At 40.8% G+C, this 18,439-nt stretch overlaps 1 protein-coding gene across 1 annotated transcript; it reads right to left on the reverse strand.

Moving 5' to 3' along the window:
* Nucleotides 1-6,312: 6,312 nt before the first annotated feature.
* On the reverse strand, nucleotides 6,313-13,103 carry LOC310748533 (vomeronasal type-2 receptor 26-like; the record flags this gene model as incomplete). Its single annotated transcript, XM_083584364.1, has 6 exons — nucleotides 6,313-7,214; nucleotides 8,425-8,551; nucleotides 9,249-9,476; nucleotides 10,212-11,066; nucleotides 11,449-11,571; nucleotides 12,810-13,103. 6 exons carry the CDS (start codon nucleotides 13,101-13,103, stop codon nucleotides 6,313-6,315), a joined length of 2,529 nt encoding a protein of 842 aa, XP_083440490.1.
* Between the last annotated feature and the right edge of the window lie 5,336 nt (nucleotides 13,104-18,439).

Raw genomic sequence — 18,439 nt, forward strand, 5'->3', positions numbered from 1 at the left:
TCAACTTTTCTCTGTTGGAAAAAAAAGAGAGAGGGAGTCAAAAAAAAGAGAGAGGGAGTCAAAGGTAAGCAAATGGCTTGTTAATCACCCATGTTCCATGCTCCTCCAGTTCTTAAAGATGGTGAAATACACCAATATTCAAGCACCAATTCTCAGCCTGAATGGATATACAGGCACTTGCTTGCAGCTGGACACCGTGGCTCTACCTCTCCCAGACCTTGCTTGGGTTTGGGTTTGGGTAGGGGTAAGGACGGAAAGGAAGGACAGGAAGGTCAACATGCCTAGACCATCCTTGTCCCCCTGACACTTGCCTGGTCCACCTCACATCCCCAACCCCCACCCCACCACTGCTTCTCCACACTCTGGGGGAGAGATGCCCACCCTATTCCAGTGCCATCTCTCTCTCTCTCTCTCTCTCCCTCCACATGCCCTCCCTATAAAGTGGTGTGTTCCCCACTTTACACCCTTTTACTTATACACACGGGCCACAGAACGCAACCCCCATCTAAGTGGGGAGACGTCTGTATTCAAAAACAAATGTAAATATTTTCATAATAATCCAGGCTTCATGCACATGTCTTACTTGTGGCATCTTGTATGTGCACAGGATTGTTGCCATGTCGAGACATAAACCAGAGTTTGGTCCCCCAATGACTGCTGTTGGAATGTTCTTGACACCACACGTGTAATTTGGAATGAATCTGCCTCTCCTGGAGAGAAGTTCCATGGAGGCTTGGTAGGTCCATCTTGCACTGAAATGGCTATTATAGATGTGGAATCCCAGAGTGACATTGGGTAAGATTTGGGATTTTTCATTTATCTCTTTTACAGCAAATGCCATGGCCAGGATATGCTGGTAGAGTTGTGTCATTGGCCTGCAAAGAGAGTTATATATTGGATAATAGTGCACCCTCATAAAAATAAAAATAAAAAGATTGTATACCCAGAGTCCAGGGAAATGTGTGCATATATTGTCACACAAACCTGGGCATTTGTCTTCCTTGAAGAGTCAATTCCTTCCCTGGTTTTGAATGATGTTATTAACTAATACCATTTACACGCAGATACATGTATAATGTTTATAGAAGTTCCATGTAAAGTTGAGGTTCCTAATTTCTTCCAGTGGTTGAGATTTGAGTGATCAGATAAGACCCAAGAGACTACAATCAATTATTTTAAATACATTGGTATAAGGCAAGTGAAACATTTTAGTTTATCAAAGAGAAACCAAAAGCAAAAAACAATTCTTGTGGAAAGACAAATCTAAGAAACAATAAGGTTGTTATCATATGCAAGGGTTTCTGTATGCAAGATTTACTATTATTCAATTTAACTTTACTTGAATGCAACACTCAGCTCTCTAGTTAAAAAGTTTGCTACACAACTGTATCATGGCATTTTAGTTTAAGAGAAGAAGAGAGCTAATGATACAAAGTGATGCTCCTGTGACTTTAGATGTATGTTGCTAGATATCAATATGGTGTCTACCATATAGGAAACAGAATTGTCAGTAATGCTAGGAAAATTGTTATTTTCTTACAAAGGGGGAAAAAAACCCATGCTATTCTACTTTTATAATGATGAGTTTAACAGAAACCACCCCCTGCCCCCCTTGGCCATTTATTAATTGTGATTTATTAATTGTGAATTATTATTTTTTGTAATCTTACTTTGCCTCATAATGGTTTTGTCGTGACTATATGTTGGTTTAATGCTGATTAAAACTACAGTGGAAAGACCAGTCACTGGCAGTAGATCAGACTTCATTCCTATGAACAGAAGTCTGAAACCATCTATTTTCTCATATATAACTTCTGGAGAACTGGGGTTGAATATGAACATCCTGCTTAAACTGTTGCTAGAATCTCAAGTCATGCATATTGTAGAATACTTGTTACTATGAGCTACAGGAATTGATAAAATATTCTGAAGCAAAAGAAACTGGAAATGGGTGTGCTAAATGGTAAACCATTAAATGTAATTATTAAATATTAAATTTAACTGTAAACCATGGAATACACCATACCTTATAACAATAAATACTGAAAGTATAAATGACACTCCCTTCAGAAAGCAATGTAAGTCTCCCAGTCCCCCATAAACATATCGACTCAAAAGAAGAACAGTAGAGTAAAAATAGTAATGCAAAAACAAGCAAAAATTCTGCTAATGTCTCTTTGAACAAGGGGCAATAGAAAACAATGACTTAGAAGACAGAGAAATGGATTTCAGGATTAGATCTGTTCCCCTAGAAAAAGAGAAATTTTGAGAAGGTAAAGGGTGATGGTGACGATGATACACCAAATATAGCTAAATATTCAGTACAGATGCACATTATGATTCAAAGAAATACAGCTCCTTACAGAATTTCTCCAAAGAGGTCAGAAGAGGGAAGTCTATGGAAAGTTAGTATATTAGAAGTTATATACACCTGTGACATAATGCCAGCAATGATGACGTCTCCTGACCGATCATATTTGTGAAGAAAGGGAAGGGGGTCTCTGATGGAACATTGAGCAATAGGAACCTTGCATACAGCCCAGGGCAACAGCACTAATACCAACATTGCAAATACTGCCATCTTGCAGGAAATTCTGAAGTTCAGACCACAGTTCAGATCTTCAAACATTGCCATTCAAGAATTCCTAATTTCTACTGCCTAACCTGAATGACAACTCATTCAACACCAGATTTGTAACAAAAAAGGAATCATTGATCCAGATGGGCAGAGTTCTCTGTTATCTATAGCCCGAGCTCTGAATATCGCAGGGGATGTTAACAACATCTTCCAAACTTGGTTCATCATTTTGCAAGTGGCGCCTTCTGGAACACCACCCACCCCCAAGGATGGGAAGCAGAAGCAGAAGCAGAAGAGATTGTGGTTAATTTGGTAATTACATGTGACATAATTGACTTATTTGGGTTTAAGTTTTCAACAACACTTCAAAAGGAAAAAAAACACATGTGTGTCATATTGCTAACTTCTTTTAAATACACACCTCTCAGAAAAGAACAGAAAAGTTTTGATGTTCCATTATTATTTTTATTATTAAATTTCTACACCACAGAGGCCAGTTTACAATATAAAAACACCAAAATACATAGCATAGTAGTAAGCAAAAACAATACCCCCCACCCCAGTTTAAAGGCCTTAGATAGCTTAATTAGCCGAAGGCTTGTAGAGGCGGAATATATTTTTGCACAACTTCTAAAAGGGGAATAGGTGTTGTTTTTCCTGAAGCTAGAATACTTCACAATCCAAATGAAAACTTCAGTTGCAAAGGGGTAATCAAAGCTAAATATGAATTTCATGGCGTTGTCATATGCTATCAGGATAATTCAGCATTTTTGGATATAAAGAAAGCTAGCTGCCACATAAATCTCAAAGGAGTTGACATCAAGTGAAAGATAGTTTAGGGAGCTGTTTCTTTCCCTTTTTGACTGCAACCATTGCAGTTCTTTCTCTTAAAATGCCACCCCCCCCCCCGTAAACTCTGCACTTGCTTTTTTATCCTCTGTAGTCTAATTAAAAATAAAAATAAAAATAAAAATAAATTTATTTATACCCCGCTCATCTGGCTGGGTTCCCCCAGCCACTCTGAGTGGCTCCCAACAGAATATAAAAAAACACAAAAACATCAAATATTAAAAACTTCCCTAAACAGGGCTGCCTTCAGATGTCTTCTAAAAGTCAGATAGTTGTTTATTTCTTGATATCTGATGGGAAGGCGTTCCACAGGGTGGGCACCACTACCACTACTCTGCCTGGTTCCCTTTAACCTCACTTCTTGTAGGGAGGGAACCGTCAGAAGGCCCTCAGCGCTGGACCTCAATGTCTAGGCTGAACAATGGGAGTGGAGATGCTCCTTCAGGTATACTGAGCTGAGGCTGTTTAGGGCTTTAAATGTCAGCACCAACACTTTGATTTGTGCTTGGAAACATACTGGGAGAAAATGTAGGTCTTTCAGGAAGGTTGTTATATGGTCTTGGTGGCCACTCCCAGTCATCTGTCTAGCTGCCGCATTCTGGATTAACACTCTCATACCTAGAAGCAATAAATTTCACCACTTGTAAAAATAATGTCTCCGCTTTATCTGGTTGCTGTAAATTCATTAACAGGAGTGGAGGGGGTTCGTGCTGAGGGGTTTGTTCTGTTTGGCCAGATCTTCTCCCTGTTTGGCACCAGACAAAGGGTGGGGACGTCTTTTCCTGGCAACTCATTTTCATGAGTCCATTGCTTGTTGCATGACACGTCTTGTGCAGCACTAACTCCCTGCTCTTGGGTCGGGGAAAATATACACCCAACTATTCCAGCTGAACTATTTAAAATTTTAAAAGATGATGCTGCTAAGGTGCTACACTCAATATGCCAGCAAGTTTGGAAAACTCAGCAGTGGCCAGAGGATTGGAGAAGATCAGTCTACATCCCAATCCCAAAGAAGGGCAGTGCCAAAGAATGCTCCAACTACTGCACAATTGCACTCATTTCACACGCTAGCAAGGTTATGCTTAAAATTCTACAAGGAAGGCTCAAGCAGTATGTGGACCGAGAACTCCCAGAAGTGCAAGCTGGATTTAGAAGAGGCAGAGGAACCAGAGACCAAATTGCAAACATGCGCTGGATTATGGAGAAAGCTAGAGAGTTCCAGAAAGACATCTACTTCTGCTTCATTGACTATGCAAAAGCCTTTGACTGTGTTGACCACAGCAAACTATGGCAAGTTCTTAAAGGAATGGGAGTGCCTGATCACCTCATCTGTCTCCTGAGAAATCTCTATGTGGGTCAAGAAGCTACAGTTAGAACTGGATATGGAACAACTGATTGGTTCAAAATTGGGAAAGGAGTACGACAAGGCTGTATTTTGTCTCCCTGTTTATTTAACTTATATGCAGGATTCATCATGCAAAAGGCTGGGCTGGATGAATCCGAAGCCGGAATTAAGATTGCTGGAAGAAATATCAACAACCTCAGATATGCAGATGACACAACCTTGATGGCAGAAAGTGAGGAGGAATTAAAGAACCTTTTATTGAGGGTGAAAGAGGAGAGTGCAAAATATGGTCTGAAGCTCAACATCAAAAAAACAAAGATCATGGCCACTGGTGCCATCATCTCCTGGCAAATAGAAGGGGAAGAAATGGAGGCAGTGAGAGATTTTACTTTCTTGGGCTCCATGATCACTGCAGATGGTGACAGCAGTCACGAAATTAAGAGACGCCTGCTTCTTGGGAGGAAAGCAATGACAAACCTAGACAGCATCTTAAAAAGTAGAGACATCACCTTGCCAACAAAGGTCCGTATAGTGAAAGCTATGGTTTTCCCAGTAGTGATGTATGGAAGTGAGAGCTGGACCATAAAGAAGGCTGATCGCCGAAGAATTGATGCTTTTGAATTATGGTGCTGGAGGAGACTCTTGAGAGTCCCATGGACTGCAAGAAGATCAAACCTATCCATTCTTAAGGAAATCAGCCCTGAGTGCTCACTGGAAGGACAGATCGTGAAGCTGAGGCTCCAATACTTTGGCCACCTCATGAGAAGAGAAGACTCCCTGGAAAAGACCCTGATGTTGGGAAAGATGGAGGGCACAAGGAGAAGGGGAGGACAGAGGACGAGATGGTTGGATAGTGTCTTCGAAGCTACAAACATGAGTCTGACCAAACTGCGGGAGGCAGTGGAAGACAGAAGTGCCTGGCGTGCTCTGGTCCATGGGGTCACGAAGAGTCGGACACGACTAGACGACTAAACAACAACAAAAGTTTGGTGACAATATTCACTGAAGAGCATTCTGCTGCTGCATATCTTGGTAAAACATTCTTGTATTGAGGCTACCACTGCAGAATGAAAACACTCGACCCTCTGAAAAAACACACACTAGGACTATGGTATGAATAAGTACCCTTTATCATTAGAGTTCAGATGCTACCAATCAATCAGTAACCCATTCATTTAGCAAAAATGTATTTACTGATTGTTCACTAACATTTCTAAGCAGTTTGCATATAATATAAAATTTGCATTAAAAACTACACCAAAAAACCACATTAAAAGCCAATTGACAGGAAATTTATCAAGATATGAACAAAAACAGCATTTTTAGAATAAACATAAAACCTTAAAATTCCATGTCTGAGTAGGCTTCAGGATACAAAACATTGTTTACTGGTCACCGAACTCAAGATGGTGAAGATGCCTGACTATTCAACATGTCCCAGATGGAGTTATCATCTAAACATAATTTAGTATTTTGCTGAGGTAGATGGAGAAAAAGGTTTGGAATGAGCAAAGTAAAGAATAAGACAAAATAAGTTCCTTCAGTTTGGCCTCTTTATCAGCTGTTCTCTTTTGTTCAAGTCAGGCCTCATCAAAATAATGTAGCATTTGGGGGAAAAGATGCAGATCAGTAACCCAGCACCAGAAGTCAAAATAGAGAAGATCTCCACAGCCACCATGTATTTCCCTTTTGTGCTCAGGTAGGTTGGGATAAAGGTCAACCATACACTGCAGAAGACCAACATGCTGAAGGTGATGAACTTGGCTTCATTGAATGTGTCAGGCAACCTCCTAGCCAGGAAAGCCACAATGAAGCAGATTATGGCCTGGAAGCCCATGAAGCCCAGGACACAGTAGAACATGGTGACGGAACCTTCGTTGCATACAAGCACGATCTCTTCAGTCATCGTGTGCATGTCTAGATCTGGGAAAGGGGGAGATGTTGCCAGCCACACACAACAAAGACTGGCCTGAATTAGGGAGCAGGAAAGAACAACGGTAATGGCCAATTTATTCCCCACCCATCTCCTGATACTGGACTCTGGCCTGGTAGCCATGAAAGCTAAAATCACTATGGTGGTTTTGGCCAATATGCAAGAAACCGCCACTGAGAAGATGAGACCAAAAGTAATTTGTCGAAGGAGGCAGGTCACCTTATTAGGCTTGCCAATGAAGAGCAGAGCACAAAGGAAAGAGAGCAGGAGGGATATTAGGAGTGCAAAGGTGAGGTCCCTGTTGTTGGCTTTGACTATGGGAGTGTGCCAGTACTTAATGAAGACTCTGAGTACAAAGAACGTGATAACAGATAAAGAATGAGCAGAAACAGCAAAACATATTCCCAAAGGTTCTTCATAAGATAAGTAACTTATATATTTTGGAATGCAGGAATCACGTTGGTCATTTGGATACTGGTCTTCTGGACATTGAAAACACTCATCCATGTCTGGAAAGGAAAACATGGTTTTCTTTAAAATAAAAACGGCAATACATAGTGCACTAAAGTATTTAAGCAGTAATAGTATAAATCCTGAATCAAGGAAGCTCACATAAATCTAAAATCCATGCTTTTTTCTTCAAAAAATTAAGTGTTACATTGAGTGGAGTTTCCTCCAAACAGCCCCACTATCTACCTTGGAGGAAGCTGTTTCATTTGGTGGAAGAAGCATCTTCCTTGTACTAAGAAAGTGTCTTTATATTGGGGAAATCTTCTCAAAGGAACACAGGAGGCTGCCTTACACCAGATTAGACTATTGATCTCTCTGGCTCATAATTCTCTCTGCAGACTGTCCTTGGCTCTCCAGCATTTCAGACAGATGATGCTGGGATTGAATCTGGGACCTTCTGTATGCAGATCAGTTGCCATAACACTGAGTTATGGATGATCGCATTACCCAGAATTATGTCTGACAAAAACCTCAAATTAGCAGTGATCGAGGAATGCCCTCAGTCACCAGATTGGATATGATTAAATCCACCATATTTATCTAAAATCATGTGCTATATTAGATTTGATTAGTTTTATTTCACTTTATTACCAACTCTTCCCCCTAAGTTTCAGATGCCATACAACTAATTAAAGTACAACATTTAAAAACGTTTCTAAAAGTTAACACCTTTTATAAAAAAAACCCACCCACATAAAGCCCTTACAAAAATTGTTAGAAAAAGATGCAGTGCCGTGACTTGTTATATCAGCAATGGTTATATCACCTTTGAATTAGCAAAAATAAACAAATAAATAAATAATCAATCAATGCCAACGGAGCCTGATATATACATCAATATTTTGGATTAATTCCAATGGGCAGTCAGCATCAAATTAGATGCAGTGGCACAAGAATTTCTGGTTGTGCAATGAAATGCAAGGATCTCTTCTCTCTGTGTGCTCTCTCCACATCTACCTCTTACCTGCTCTGGAGAGCAGAGGGGAAAACCCAGAATAGATTTAGGAGGTTCCAGGGCTGTTCTTGAACAGATCTACGGGTATAGGGCAGTATAGAAATAATAATAATAATAATAATAATAATAATAATAATAATAATAATAATAGAGAGAAGAGGCAGGGCTAGGTTAAAAGTCATTGTCCTGGCACATCTAAATAGTTGGATACTGCCCATTACATTTGAACAAATGCTCTACATTGCATTTCTTACCACTCTGATTTGAAATCTTCCCTTCAGGACATGGGAGGCAACCATAGCAGCAAAATGGCTTCCCTTCCAACTTTATCTTACTATACCCTGGATGGCAATTGTCATTACACACAGAAAGGGGTTGTGCCTGTCAATAAATAAAAGCAGAAATGTTCTCACGTCCAGAAATTCTATTTGGGGAGTTTTATATTTCGGTGGTTTCTTCACAGTTACAAATGGTTTGACCAAATATTTTATTACTGATTTGCTTTACTAAAGAAGCTCTGCATCCTGTTTCTCACTATTTCTCATCCCAGGACAGCTAACACCTCTTAATACGCACCAGTGCAGATAAAGACACAATGAATTGTCATTATTTATTTATCTTTTTTATTTATGAATTGCTTCTCATGAGGCTTCATGGAGAAATTTGCTATACTATAAAAACAGATCAAGAACCACTGGATCTATAATAAAAGCAAGAGAGTTGTATAAATAAAATAACAAATTACCATTTAAAATCATTTTCAAATGCATTGCTCTCATAACACTAGAGCTCAGGAATATTCAATGGAGCTGAATGTTGAAACATTCAGGACACAGAGAAGGAAGTCTGTCTATCTGCATTGCTAGCTAAACATGTGACACTCATTTGTACAGGACACAATGATGGCTTTAAAAGAGGATAAGACAAATTAATGGAGGATAAAGCTAGCAGTGACTACTAGCCATGATTCCTGTGCTTTGACTCCACTGTTAAAGCCACAGTTAGACCCATGTATTTCCCCCCCAAAAAAGTGATCCTGGTTCTTTTACCCCAGGTTGAGGAAATGTTTCTGACGTACCTGGTTAAACATGCTTGGCCAAACAATGTCATCTGCAGAAATTGTGAACCCTTTGTCCTTGGCAGACAATGAGTCTACTTTTCCAACTTTGACTCTGAGAAAGGACTGGTTTGGGAATGTGATCCAGTTTACAATATCAAACCCAGCGACAGCTTGCCCACTTTGATCAAAAGCGACTTGTTCCCCAGCACTGTTGTTAAACGAGGCACTTCTCAGATAGTGGTGGATCTAAATGGAAGCACAGGAACACCATCAAGAATGCACAATGATAGGCAAATATACTGATGACAGATGACCTTTTGGAAACTATGGTTAGTGGTCTTGCCAATAGAAAACAAATCTAAGGAACAAGCAAAGTGAATTGGAAGAATGGAAAATACAGCTCTCTTTTACACATCCCTGGCAAATAAGATTATAAGTCTGACAATGGTGATTGGTTTCATAGTCTTCACTAGGAACTGAATGCAGGGGAGCAGTATCAAATTGGCTCAGAAGGAAAACTATGGCATAAAAAATAGCATTTAGATGTCAACAGTCTAGCTTTAAAACGTAGATAGACATTTAATGGCCTTCTGTTGAACATGGATTTATGATGGATTCCTCTGTAGTAATGTACTCAAGACATTAGCTGCCATGGGTGTAGAGTCAGAAGTATCCACCTCTTCCCATCCATTACTGTTCTTTAGAATTTTGATAAATAAAGGTATGGCTGTCAAATCATGTGCCTGGGTGTAGACAGCATTGCTGACATTGTGGCTTTGCCCAGTCATCCTCATTTCAAACAGTATGCCGATTCTCAAGCTGAACCTTCCCAGTGCTGACTTCTGTATTTTTTTTAACAAATATTGTGGAGTTGGGGAACAACACTGAAAGGCTGTCAGAATATTAGAATCATAGAATCATAGAGTTGGAAGAGACCACAAGGGCCATCGAGTCCAACCCCCTGCCAAGCAGGAATATTACCTGCCCCAACTGCTGCTTCAGAAGAATCCCTCTCCCATCATATGCCATTGCTCTGTGTCCAAATTTGGATGAATGCATGGCTTGCAAAGCATGCGCCACAGCAAAGACAGCATTGTAGACACTGTAGCTATGCCCAGTCATGCTCATTTCAAAAACAGAGGTAGGAAGAGTCTCCAACTTCTCTTCTCCAGTACACATTTCTTTATCTGTGGTGTCATTCATGGGGAAAGAACATTCAAATGCATTTTCCCAAAAGACCCTGATAAAACCATCTTCCTTTTCCAAGGTAGGGTTTTTCATCTGAAGATATTCAAGGAATCCTAATACCATCTTGGAAGGAACTGCAAAGCATAAAGCTCCATGGAAGGCCTCTAAGCCCATCGTTTTTTGAAAGGGAACTGATGTAAATTCCATCTGGGCTGTCATGATCCACACTTTACCTTTACTATTCATTTGTATACCCTCACATTCAGCAAACATTAGACTTGGTCTAAGAATTACTATGAGCTGAACATCACCATGTGCGATTACAATGCTGGCACTGCTCCTCAGCATAATTCTGAGTACTCGAAAAAAGCCATTCATTATTTCATCAAACTCACTGGAAAAGGATTCTTTCGGCAGTTCTTCTATGAAATCAAAGCATATACCTCTTTGTGAAAACATGGGGAGCACACTCTGTATAAATTTCTCTCCACTGTCAGTGCTTATATAAGCCACCCCAATCCATGTCCACTTAAAATGCAACAGCAACTGAAGAATTCCCCAGGTTTGATGGTCCTCATTTGGGAAAATCTGGTTGAAGAAAACAGCTTCAGGGTTGCCATTGGTCATTGGAGCAGAGCCATATACAAGCTTAGAACAATAAAGAAAATTGGGAGATAGGAGCGTTTGTGTCTAATATACAATTTCAGTATCACAACTGCATCTGAACCCTTAACTAAGATCTAGAAAATTAATCATATCCACGAGTGTCTGGAGCTGGTTAGGAACTACCTAATCAAGAGGAATAAATATTCATCAATTATAATATCAACACACACACACACACACCAATGAAATAATGAGAAGAATCATTTTCCTTGATTACATTCATTTTGACCTCTGAACAGCTGGCAAGGTTATGTCTTTGTTCCCTTCAATCCTGGTGCTTTCTATCTGCAAACACAAAAAATCATGTACAAGAGCACTGAGGAGTAAATTATTCATAAATCCTAGTTTTATATGCATATCCTACCTGTGGCATCTTGTAGATGTTAAGAATGTGCGCCATGAAATGACAGATGTGAGAATTTGGTCCTGTGATAACAGCTATTGCATTGTCTTGGGCATCACACTTGAAGTTAGGGATAAATCTTCCCTGTGTGGAGAGAAGGTCCATTGAAGCAAGGTAGGTCCAGCTTGCTCTGAAATAGCTATTATAGATGTGCGTGCCCAGGGTAATATTAGGCAACATTTGTGGATTTTCATTGATCTCCTTTACAGCATATACCAAAGCCATGATATGCTGATAGTTTTGGAAGAAGGGTCTGCAATGAGATTTGTATGCTGTGTCAAAGTGCGTCTGCTTCTGAATATGAAACGTGTAACATTCAGTTTCAATATATGCTTGCTAATAACATTGCTTGCATGTTCAGACACAAAGAAACACAAACAAAGATAATATATTTCCAGTGAAGAGAATTGTGAAGATACCATTCGTGATCAATCCTGTATTGGAGATTCATCTTGCTGTAATTTTAGAAAGTGCTATTCATATATACATATATATTTATATAGTTGCCTACCTACTGTACATATAGGGTTTACATATGCTGTATATCACACAATTCATTAACTATAAGGAACACAGTACACTCTTTGTGAAAAATATTGGGTAAAATGCAAACAAGCCTGAAAATTCCAGTTTACTGGAACAGGTAATGTTTTAATAATTTTAATTCGCTAGCACCTGTACTTTTTTTTACTTTAAATATTTAATTTGGTACAAGGGTAGCTTATTGCATCCAGATTTTTCTAAAAGTTTGAGAAGGATTTATAGCATATTGTACAGCAAAGGACAGCACTCCAGCAGAAAGCAAGAAAACTGTCATTGGTAATGGAATGATGAGCCGTCAGAGTTCCTGTGCTGGGAAGAGCCTTGGGGTAAGGGTAGATGGCTAGTAAGAATTTTTGCTTTTGCTTTTGCTATCAAATTGAATATTATATCAGCTGTTGCTGCTGCTGAACTACTGCTACTCCTATTACTACTACTACTACTAATACCGCTGGGTATAGGGCGGTGTATAAATTAATTTAACAACAACAACAGCAGAATTCCATTGTTAAATTAAATACTTCAAACAGCAATAAAACCTGATCAAAGTTTTGCCTATCTACACCTCACTAATGTATCATCCCAGTCAACCTCCATCAACTATAACATGTGGCATGGAAATCCTGAGTTCTACAATGAAATTGCATGGAAAGAGCTAACATAAAAAACTGAGATACAGCCTCATCCAAGAAGACTCTAAGAGCAGATTGGCTGTCTTTTCAACAATCACTTTCCACCCATTTAACCCAAAGACATCAGATCACCATGCCTGTGGATATTACAATAGGATTAAAAACAGCTACTTCATACAAGAGAGCAGCAATCAGCGTCTCAGATGGATGTCCTGTGAAATCCATTTCATCAAATGTCTTGTAGATCTGAGAAATAATTCCAGCAATGATGAGATCTCCTGAATGATAATACTTGTGCGTAATAGGAAGAGGAGTACCAATGGTGCATGTGGCAATAGGAGTGTCACATACCAAATCGGGGAGGAATATAAATACGGAGAGCACAAATAGTACCACATTGAATGAAAATCTACCTTCCAGCCACCAATCTGATTCTTCTAACATGATTACTGAAGTGGCAGGAACAATCACACCATAGGTTGACTTGGAAGCACCTGTCAGTGAAAAAAATCAGGTGGGTGGAAGGCTATAAATCTGTCTCAAGACCCAGCTCCAAATTGAGCAAGGAATATTAACAACATTATTCAGACTTCATTGTTTTTCCGTGTTCACAGGAAATCTATAGGGACTTGAGAAGAAGTAGAATTAACCATGGCAATTTTGATGATTATGGGCTGCATGAGTCAATACTGTTGTGGTTTCTCTGTGCTAGTACAGAGGAAAATGTAGTTATTACAGCTCAATAGAAGCCACCTGTGGTCATTTATGGGACTGCAAGAGGCAGGTGAGCTAAGAAAAAGCAAGATGAGGCCAACAGAAAAATAAGGCAAGAAGGAAGGGAGGGAGGGAAAGAAAGAAAGATTGTTAGTTTTTTTCAAACTTGGGCTGAATTTAAAAAGTGAGAAAGAATCCAAATCCAAATGGGAACTTCAATTGCCATGGAGCAGGGGCAGCTATCCCCTTGTATAAGAGTATGCAGAATCAGGCAGGGGCATTTTGCCACTTGAGACAAAACTTGTGGCAGTGCCCCCAACCCCTGATCCTGCTGCCATGTCTTCTTCCTTGCCTCCACCAGACACCTGCTTCAGAGCATCCAACACCCACCACTACTGGGTGTTTGCCTCTACCTAGTGCTTGCCACCTCTTTCTGCTCTTCGGCCATTGTGGACCCCCACACCCACTGCTTCTAGGCCCTATCACTCCTGCAGGCTGCACCATGGCCTGCCTGTTGTCGCCAATTTGCTACAGGCAACAGTCAAGCAACAGGCAAGCTGCAATGGAAGACATGGCAAGGCCATGGTAGTGGGGCACCACTGCACTAGCAGAGGAACAAAGCACCTGGCATATTTGGGAGCCTGCTGCCCTGAGGCAACCACTTCACAGTGCCTCATAGACGAGCTGGTCCTGGGAGCTCATAATACAGGAGAAGAGAGTGATGAACAGAGTGGCTTACAAGCATGGCCCTTTCTTCCTGATCTTTCTTACATTGTTAGCTCAGTACCTGCCTACCCAGCCCACAGTGTTTTAATCCCCCCCCCCTCTTCCAAGAACCCACCATTTTGACACCAGCTTAAATAAGACAACCCTGGGATGCACACAGCTTTTCAATCTGTTGGGGGTTCAGCTTCTCCCTCCCCAGTCATCTGGTCAGTCATTTGATGAATGGAGAGGGATAAATAATCTTCTTCAATTGATCCGCATGAATCAGAGAAGAGGGACCTCTGTCAAATAGTTTTTGTTTGGTCAAGGAACTCTCCAGTGTGGTGTAGTGGTTAAGAGCAGTGGACTTGTAATCTGCTGAACTGGGTTTGATTCCCTGCTTCTCCACATGCAGCTGCTGGGTGACCTTGGGCTAGTCACACTTCTTTGAAGTCTCTCAGCCTCACTCACCTCACAGAGTGTTTGTTGTGGGGGAGGAAGGGAAAAGGAGATTGTTAGCCGCTTTGAGACTCCTTAGGGTAGTGATAAAGTGGGGTATCAAATCCAAACTCCTCCTCCTCCCCTTCTTTTTCTTCTTCTTCTTCCTCCTCCTCCTCCTCCTGGTGGATCTGAATAAGTTTTGGGATTTAATAAAAGAAAAGAAAAGTATATCCATTGACTGGTTTAGGTCACAGCCTGATGGTACTTATTTCAGGGCATAGTGAGGTACAGGATTGCAGGGCATACTTCCAGGCCAGGGGTGTACAACCTGTGGCCATGGAGTCAGAAAATCTAAGTAACTACCAGCCAGTTGCCAATCTCCATTTCTTGGGCAAGGTTCTTGAGTCGGTGGTCATGGACCAGATCCAGGTGACTTGAAGGAAACTGGTTTTCCAGATCAATCTCTGATTTTGTCACAGAAACAGCTTTGGTTGCCCTGCATGATGACCTCTGTCCAGAGACAGACAGGGAAAATGTGTCCCTGTTAATACCCCTTGACTTCTTAGTAGCTTCTGATAACAGTGACCTTGGTATCCTTCTGGAGCAGTTGTCCGAGTTAGGAGCAGGTGGTGCCACTTTGCAGTTGTTCTGGGCCTACTTGGAGGGTCATTAGCATAGGTTGATGCTTGAGGAGTACTCTTCAGCCCTGTGGAGCCTTCCATGTGGGGTTCCTCAGGGTTCAATTTTATCTCCCACACTGTTTAACATCTACATGAAACCAGTGAGTGGGGTCATCCAGTTTTGGAGTACATTGTCAGCAATATGCTGGTGATCCACAACTCTACTTTTCCTTTACATCTGCAGGTGAGGCAGTGGAAGTGCTGGACCAAAGTCTTGTTTGAGTAATGGACTGGATGAGATCCAATAAACGCAATCCAGATAAAACTGAGGAACTGCTAGTGAGTGTGTCCCTAGACTAGATGTATGGGAGGTTACATGCTCTTGATGGGGTTACACTCCATAAGAAGGAGAGAATATGTAGCTTGGGGGTACTTCTGGATCCTTTGCTCAGGTGGCCTTAGTAGCACAGAGTGACTCATATCAACTTAGGTTGGTGGGCAGCTGCTCCTCTTTCTGGACAGAGATAGCCTAACTACAATTGCCTGTGTTCTGGCATCCTATATCTTAGATTACTGTAATGGTGTAATGGCTTGGGTCTCTCCCACACACGCAAAACAACTCCGTCGGTTAATTATTTCGGATTTATTAGCCAAATAACAAGCCCCAGTCAGAGCTAAGCTAATCTTCGTCATTCTCAGGTAGCATAGTTGTCGGAACTGAGCTCTGCCCCTTTTCCCCCAACAGGAAAACCCCTACCTTCTCTGCCTTTCCTTTTCAAGCTTCTCATAAAGTCTTGTGATCATACGAGATTGTAGAGAGGGCACTGCCGGTATTCTGAGTCACTCTCTGGGCTGACAAGCTGCATTCTTTCACTCTGGCTCTCCCTTCCGATATCCCTGTGCCCAGAGATCAAGTTATGGCTGCTCCCTGCTGCTGCTTCTTCCTCCCCTCCGCATTCTGTTCTTATCTGCTCTCTCTATATGCCAGCGTTCTCATTCCCTGTCAGTGAAGGAACGTAGGTGACAAATGCATTATACACAGGGTTGCTTCTGAATTCGGTTCTGAAGATGATGCAGAATTCAGTGCCCAGGTTGCTCACTGGGGCAAGATGATTTGAGCATATTGCACCGATACTAGCCTGACTGCACTGGCTGCAAATTATTTTCTGGGCCCAGTTGAAAGTGCTAGTCTTGACCTATATTGCCTTAAACAGCTCAGGACCACAATGCATCAAGGACTGCCTCTCTCTACAGTATATGAAGTGACCTGGATCTGACAATCATCTGAGACCCTTTTTTGAGTGCTTCCTCCATTAGAGGTCTACAAGAATGGGCCTCTTCTGTGGTGCTACCCAGTTGTGGAGGCCCACCTGACACGTTCATTATATATATTTAGGTTGTTCTCCAGGTGTCATGGACTTTGAAGACACTCAGAAAGCAAGGGAGAAATGTGCTAAGAGGAAGGCACACTTGGCAAATCCACACCGTGATCAACTCCCGCCCGGAAACCAATGTCCCCACTGTGGAAAGGTGTGTGGGTCCAGAATTGGCCTCCACAGTCATTCATGAACTCATTGTTAAAACAGTGTTTATGGAAGACAATCTTAATCGGCTATGAAGGATCACCAAAGAAGAAGACATATTTAGACACCAGGCGAAAATGTTTGCCTTCAACCAGACTTTCGGCCAATTAACACTCTATGACTTTTTAATGTGTTTGTTGGAGGGGTGGTTATTGGTTTGTTTGGTTTGGTTTGTGCTTTATTATGTATTTTGTATTCGAATTTTGTACTTTTCTTTTCTGAACCACCCTGGGATCTTTGGATGAAGGGTGGTAAACAAATTTAATAAATAATAATAGGAATAATAAAGATATTGGAAAACATTATTCAAAAGTTTCAAATGTGTCTGGTGAATGGCACTGTATTTGATATTTTGTTGGTTATAAAGATATTAAATTCCATCCCCCTTCTAGAAATAAATAACTTAAAATGTGATTCTTCTTTTGTCTTATTCTTAAGGCCTCGTTTTTTTGAAAGCCGTTTGGCATTGTGTACATTCCTGTCGAGGATGGCCAAATAAGATTTCTGCTTAGATAGGGGAAAACATGCTATTTTTCCTCCTTCCTGAAATGTCTCAGGGAACTTTTATCTCTGAGTGGGTGATTATCTCCTCTCTAATTACCAAATGAAATAGGATTATTTCTGTCTTTAGGGAATTCCAGTGACCACTAAAACAATGAACCAAGCCTGAAGCATAGTGTTTATATTCCATATGCCATTTAGAAGTAGAGAGCAACAGCATTGAGAGTGCTTTTCTTTACATTGCACACTCCTGTCTTTGAATATGTCTGATGAGTCTCCATTTAATTCAAATCTTTATTTTGGAAGAAATGAGCTGGTTGCTAGTAGAAAGATCTCCATGGAATATGGTTCTCATTATGGTGCTCTTAGTGCCCCTTCAGATGGAGTGCAGTGCTCCTTTTCCTCAGTGCACTGCCAGGGAACGTGTTCATCATCTTCACAGGTACCATCAGCCAGGAGACCTCATCACTGCCGGCATCCTTCCACAGATCTACATCCTTTCAAGTTCTTTATCCTTTCAGAAACCACCATCTGATGAAGACGTTGATGATCTCCTGTAAATAGATTTTGGTGTTTTTTTTAAAAAAAAACAACTGTATCTCACTACAGATAATGTTATCAAGCAGATCACCAGTAGTAAATAATTCTCTTTCTTTACTGTTTTCTAATATGAAGATAATCAGTGCTTTTTTTTTTCTTGGGGGATGCAGGGAGATGCATACCCCTAAACATTTTGTGAATCTAAGTTTGGCTTCAATATGAGTAGGAAAATGAGAACACCCCTAAACATTTTTTTTAGGAAGAAAGCACTGCAGATAACACATTTTCTGCTTCTTATTCCTCATTTTCCAATACATAAATGCAATACAAGTTACATGTCCCTAACCATCAAGCCAATGTGAATACATCAATGTATGCTTCATTCTGAATGCCATGTATGGGTGTGTGTGTGAGAGAGAGAGTGCTAGTTAAGATTGCCTTTTTGACCATTGATAGGTGCTTAAGAGTTTCTGAGACGAGAGTTGTACAGCCTATTTGGTGCATTGTTTCTCAAACATGTCTTGAAGTGGGCTATCTAAACCTAATTCATAATGATCAGGCTGAACATCTGAAGAGGGGTCTGGTGAAGATTAAATTTGTTTGTGAATATCATATTCAGTCGGAAGAGGTGAAGGTGAAAACTCTGTAGTGGATCAGGGGCTGTATGCTCCCACCC

Source organism: Podarcis filfolensis (genome assembly GCF_964270895.1).
Source record: "Podarcis filfolensis genome assembly, chromosome: 13".
Classification (NCBI taxonomy): Eukaryota; Metazoa; Chordata; class Lepidosauria; order Squamata; family Lacertidae; genus Podarcis; species Podarcis filfolensis.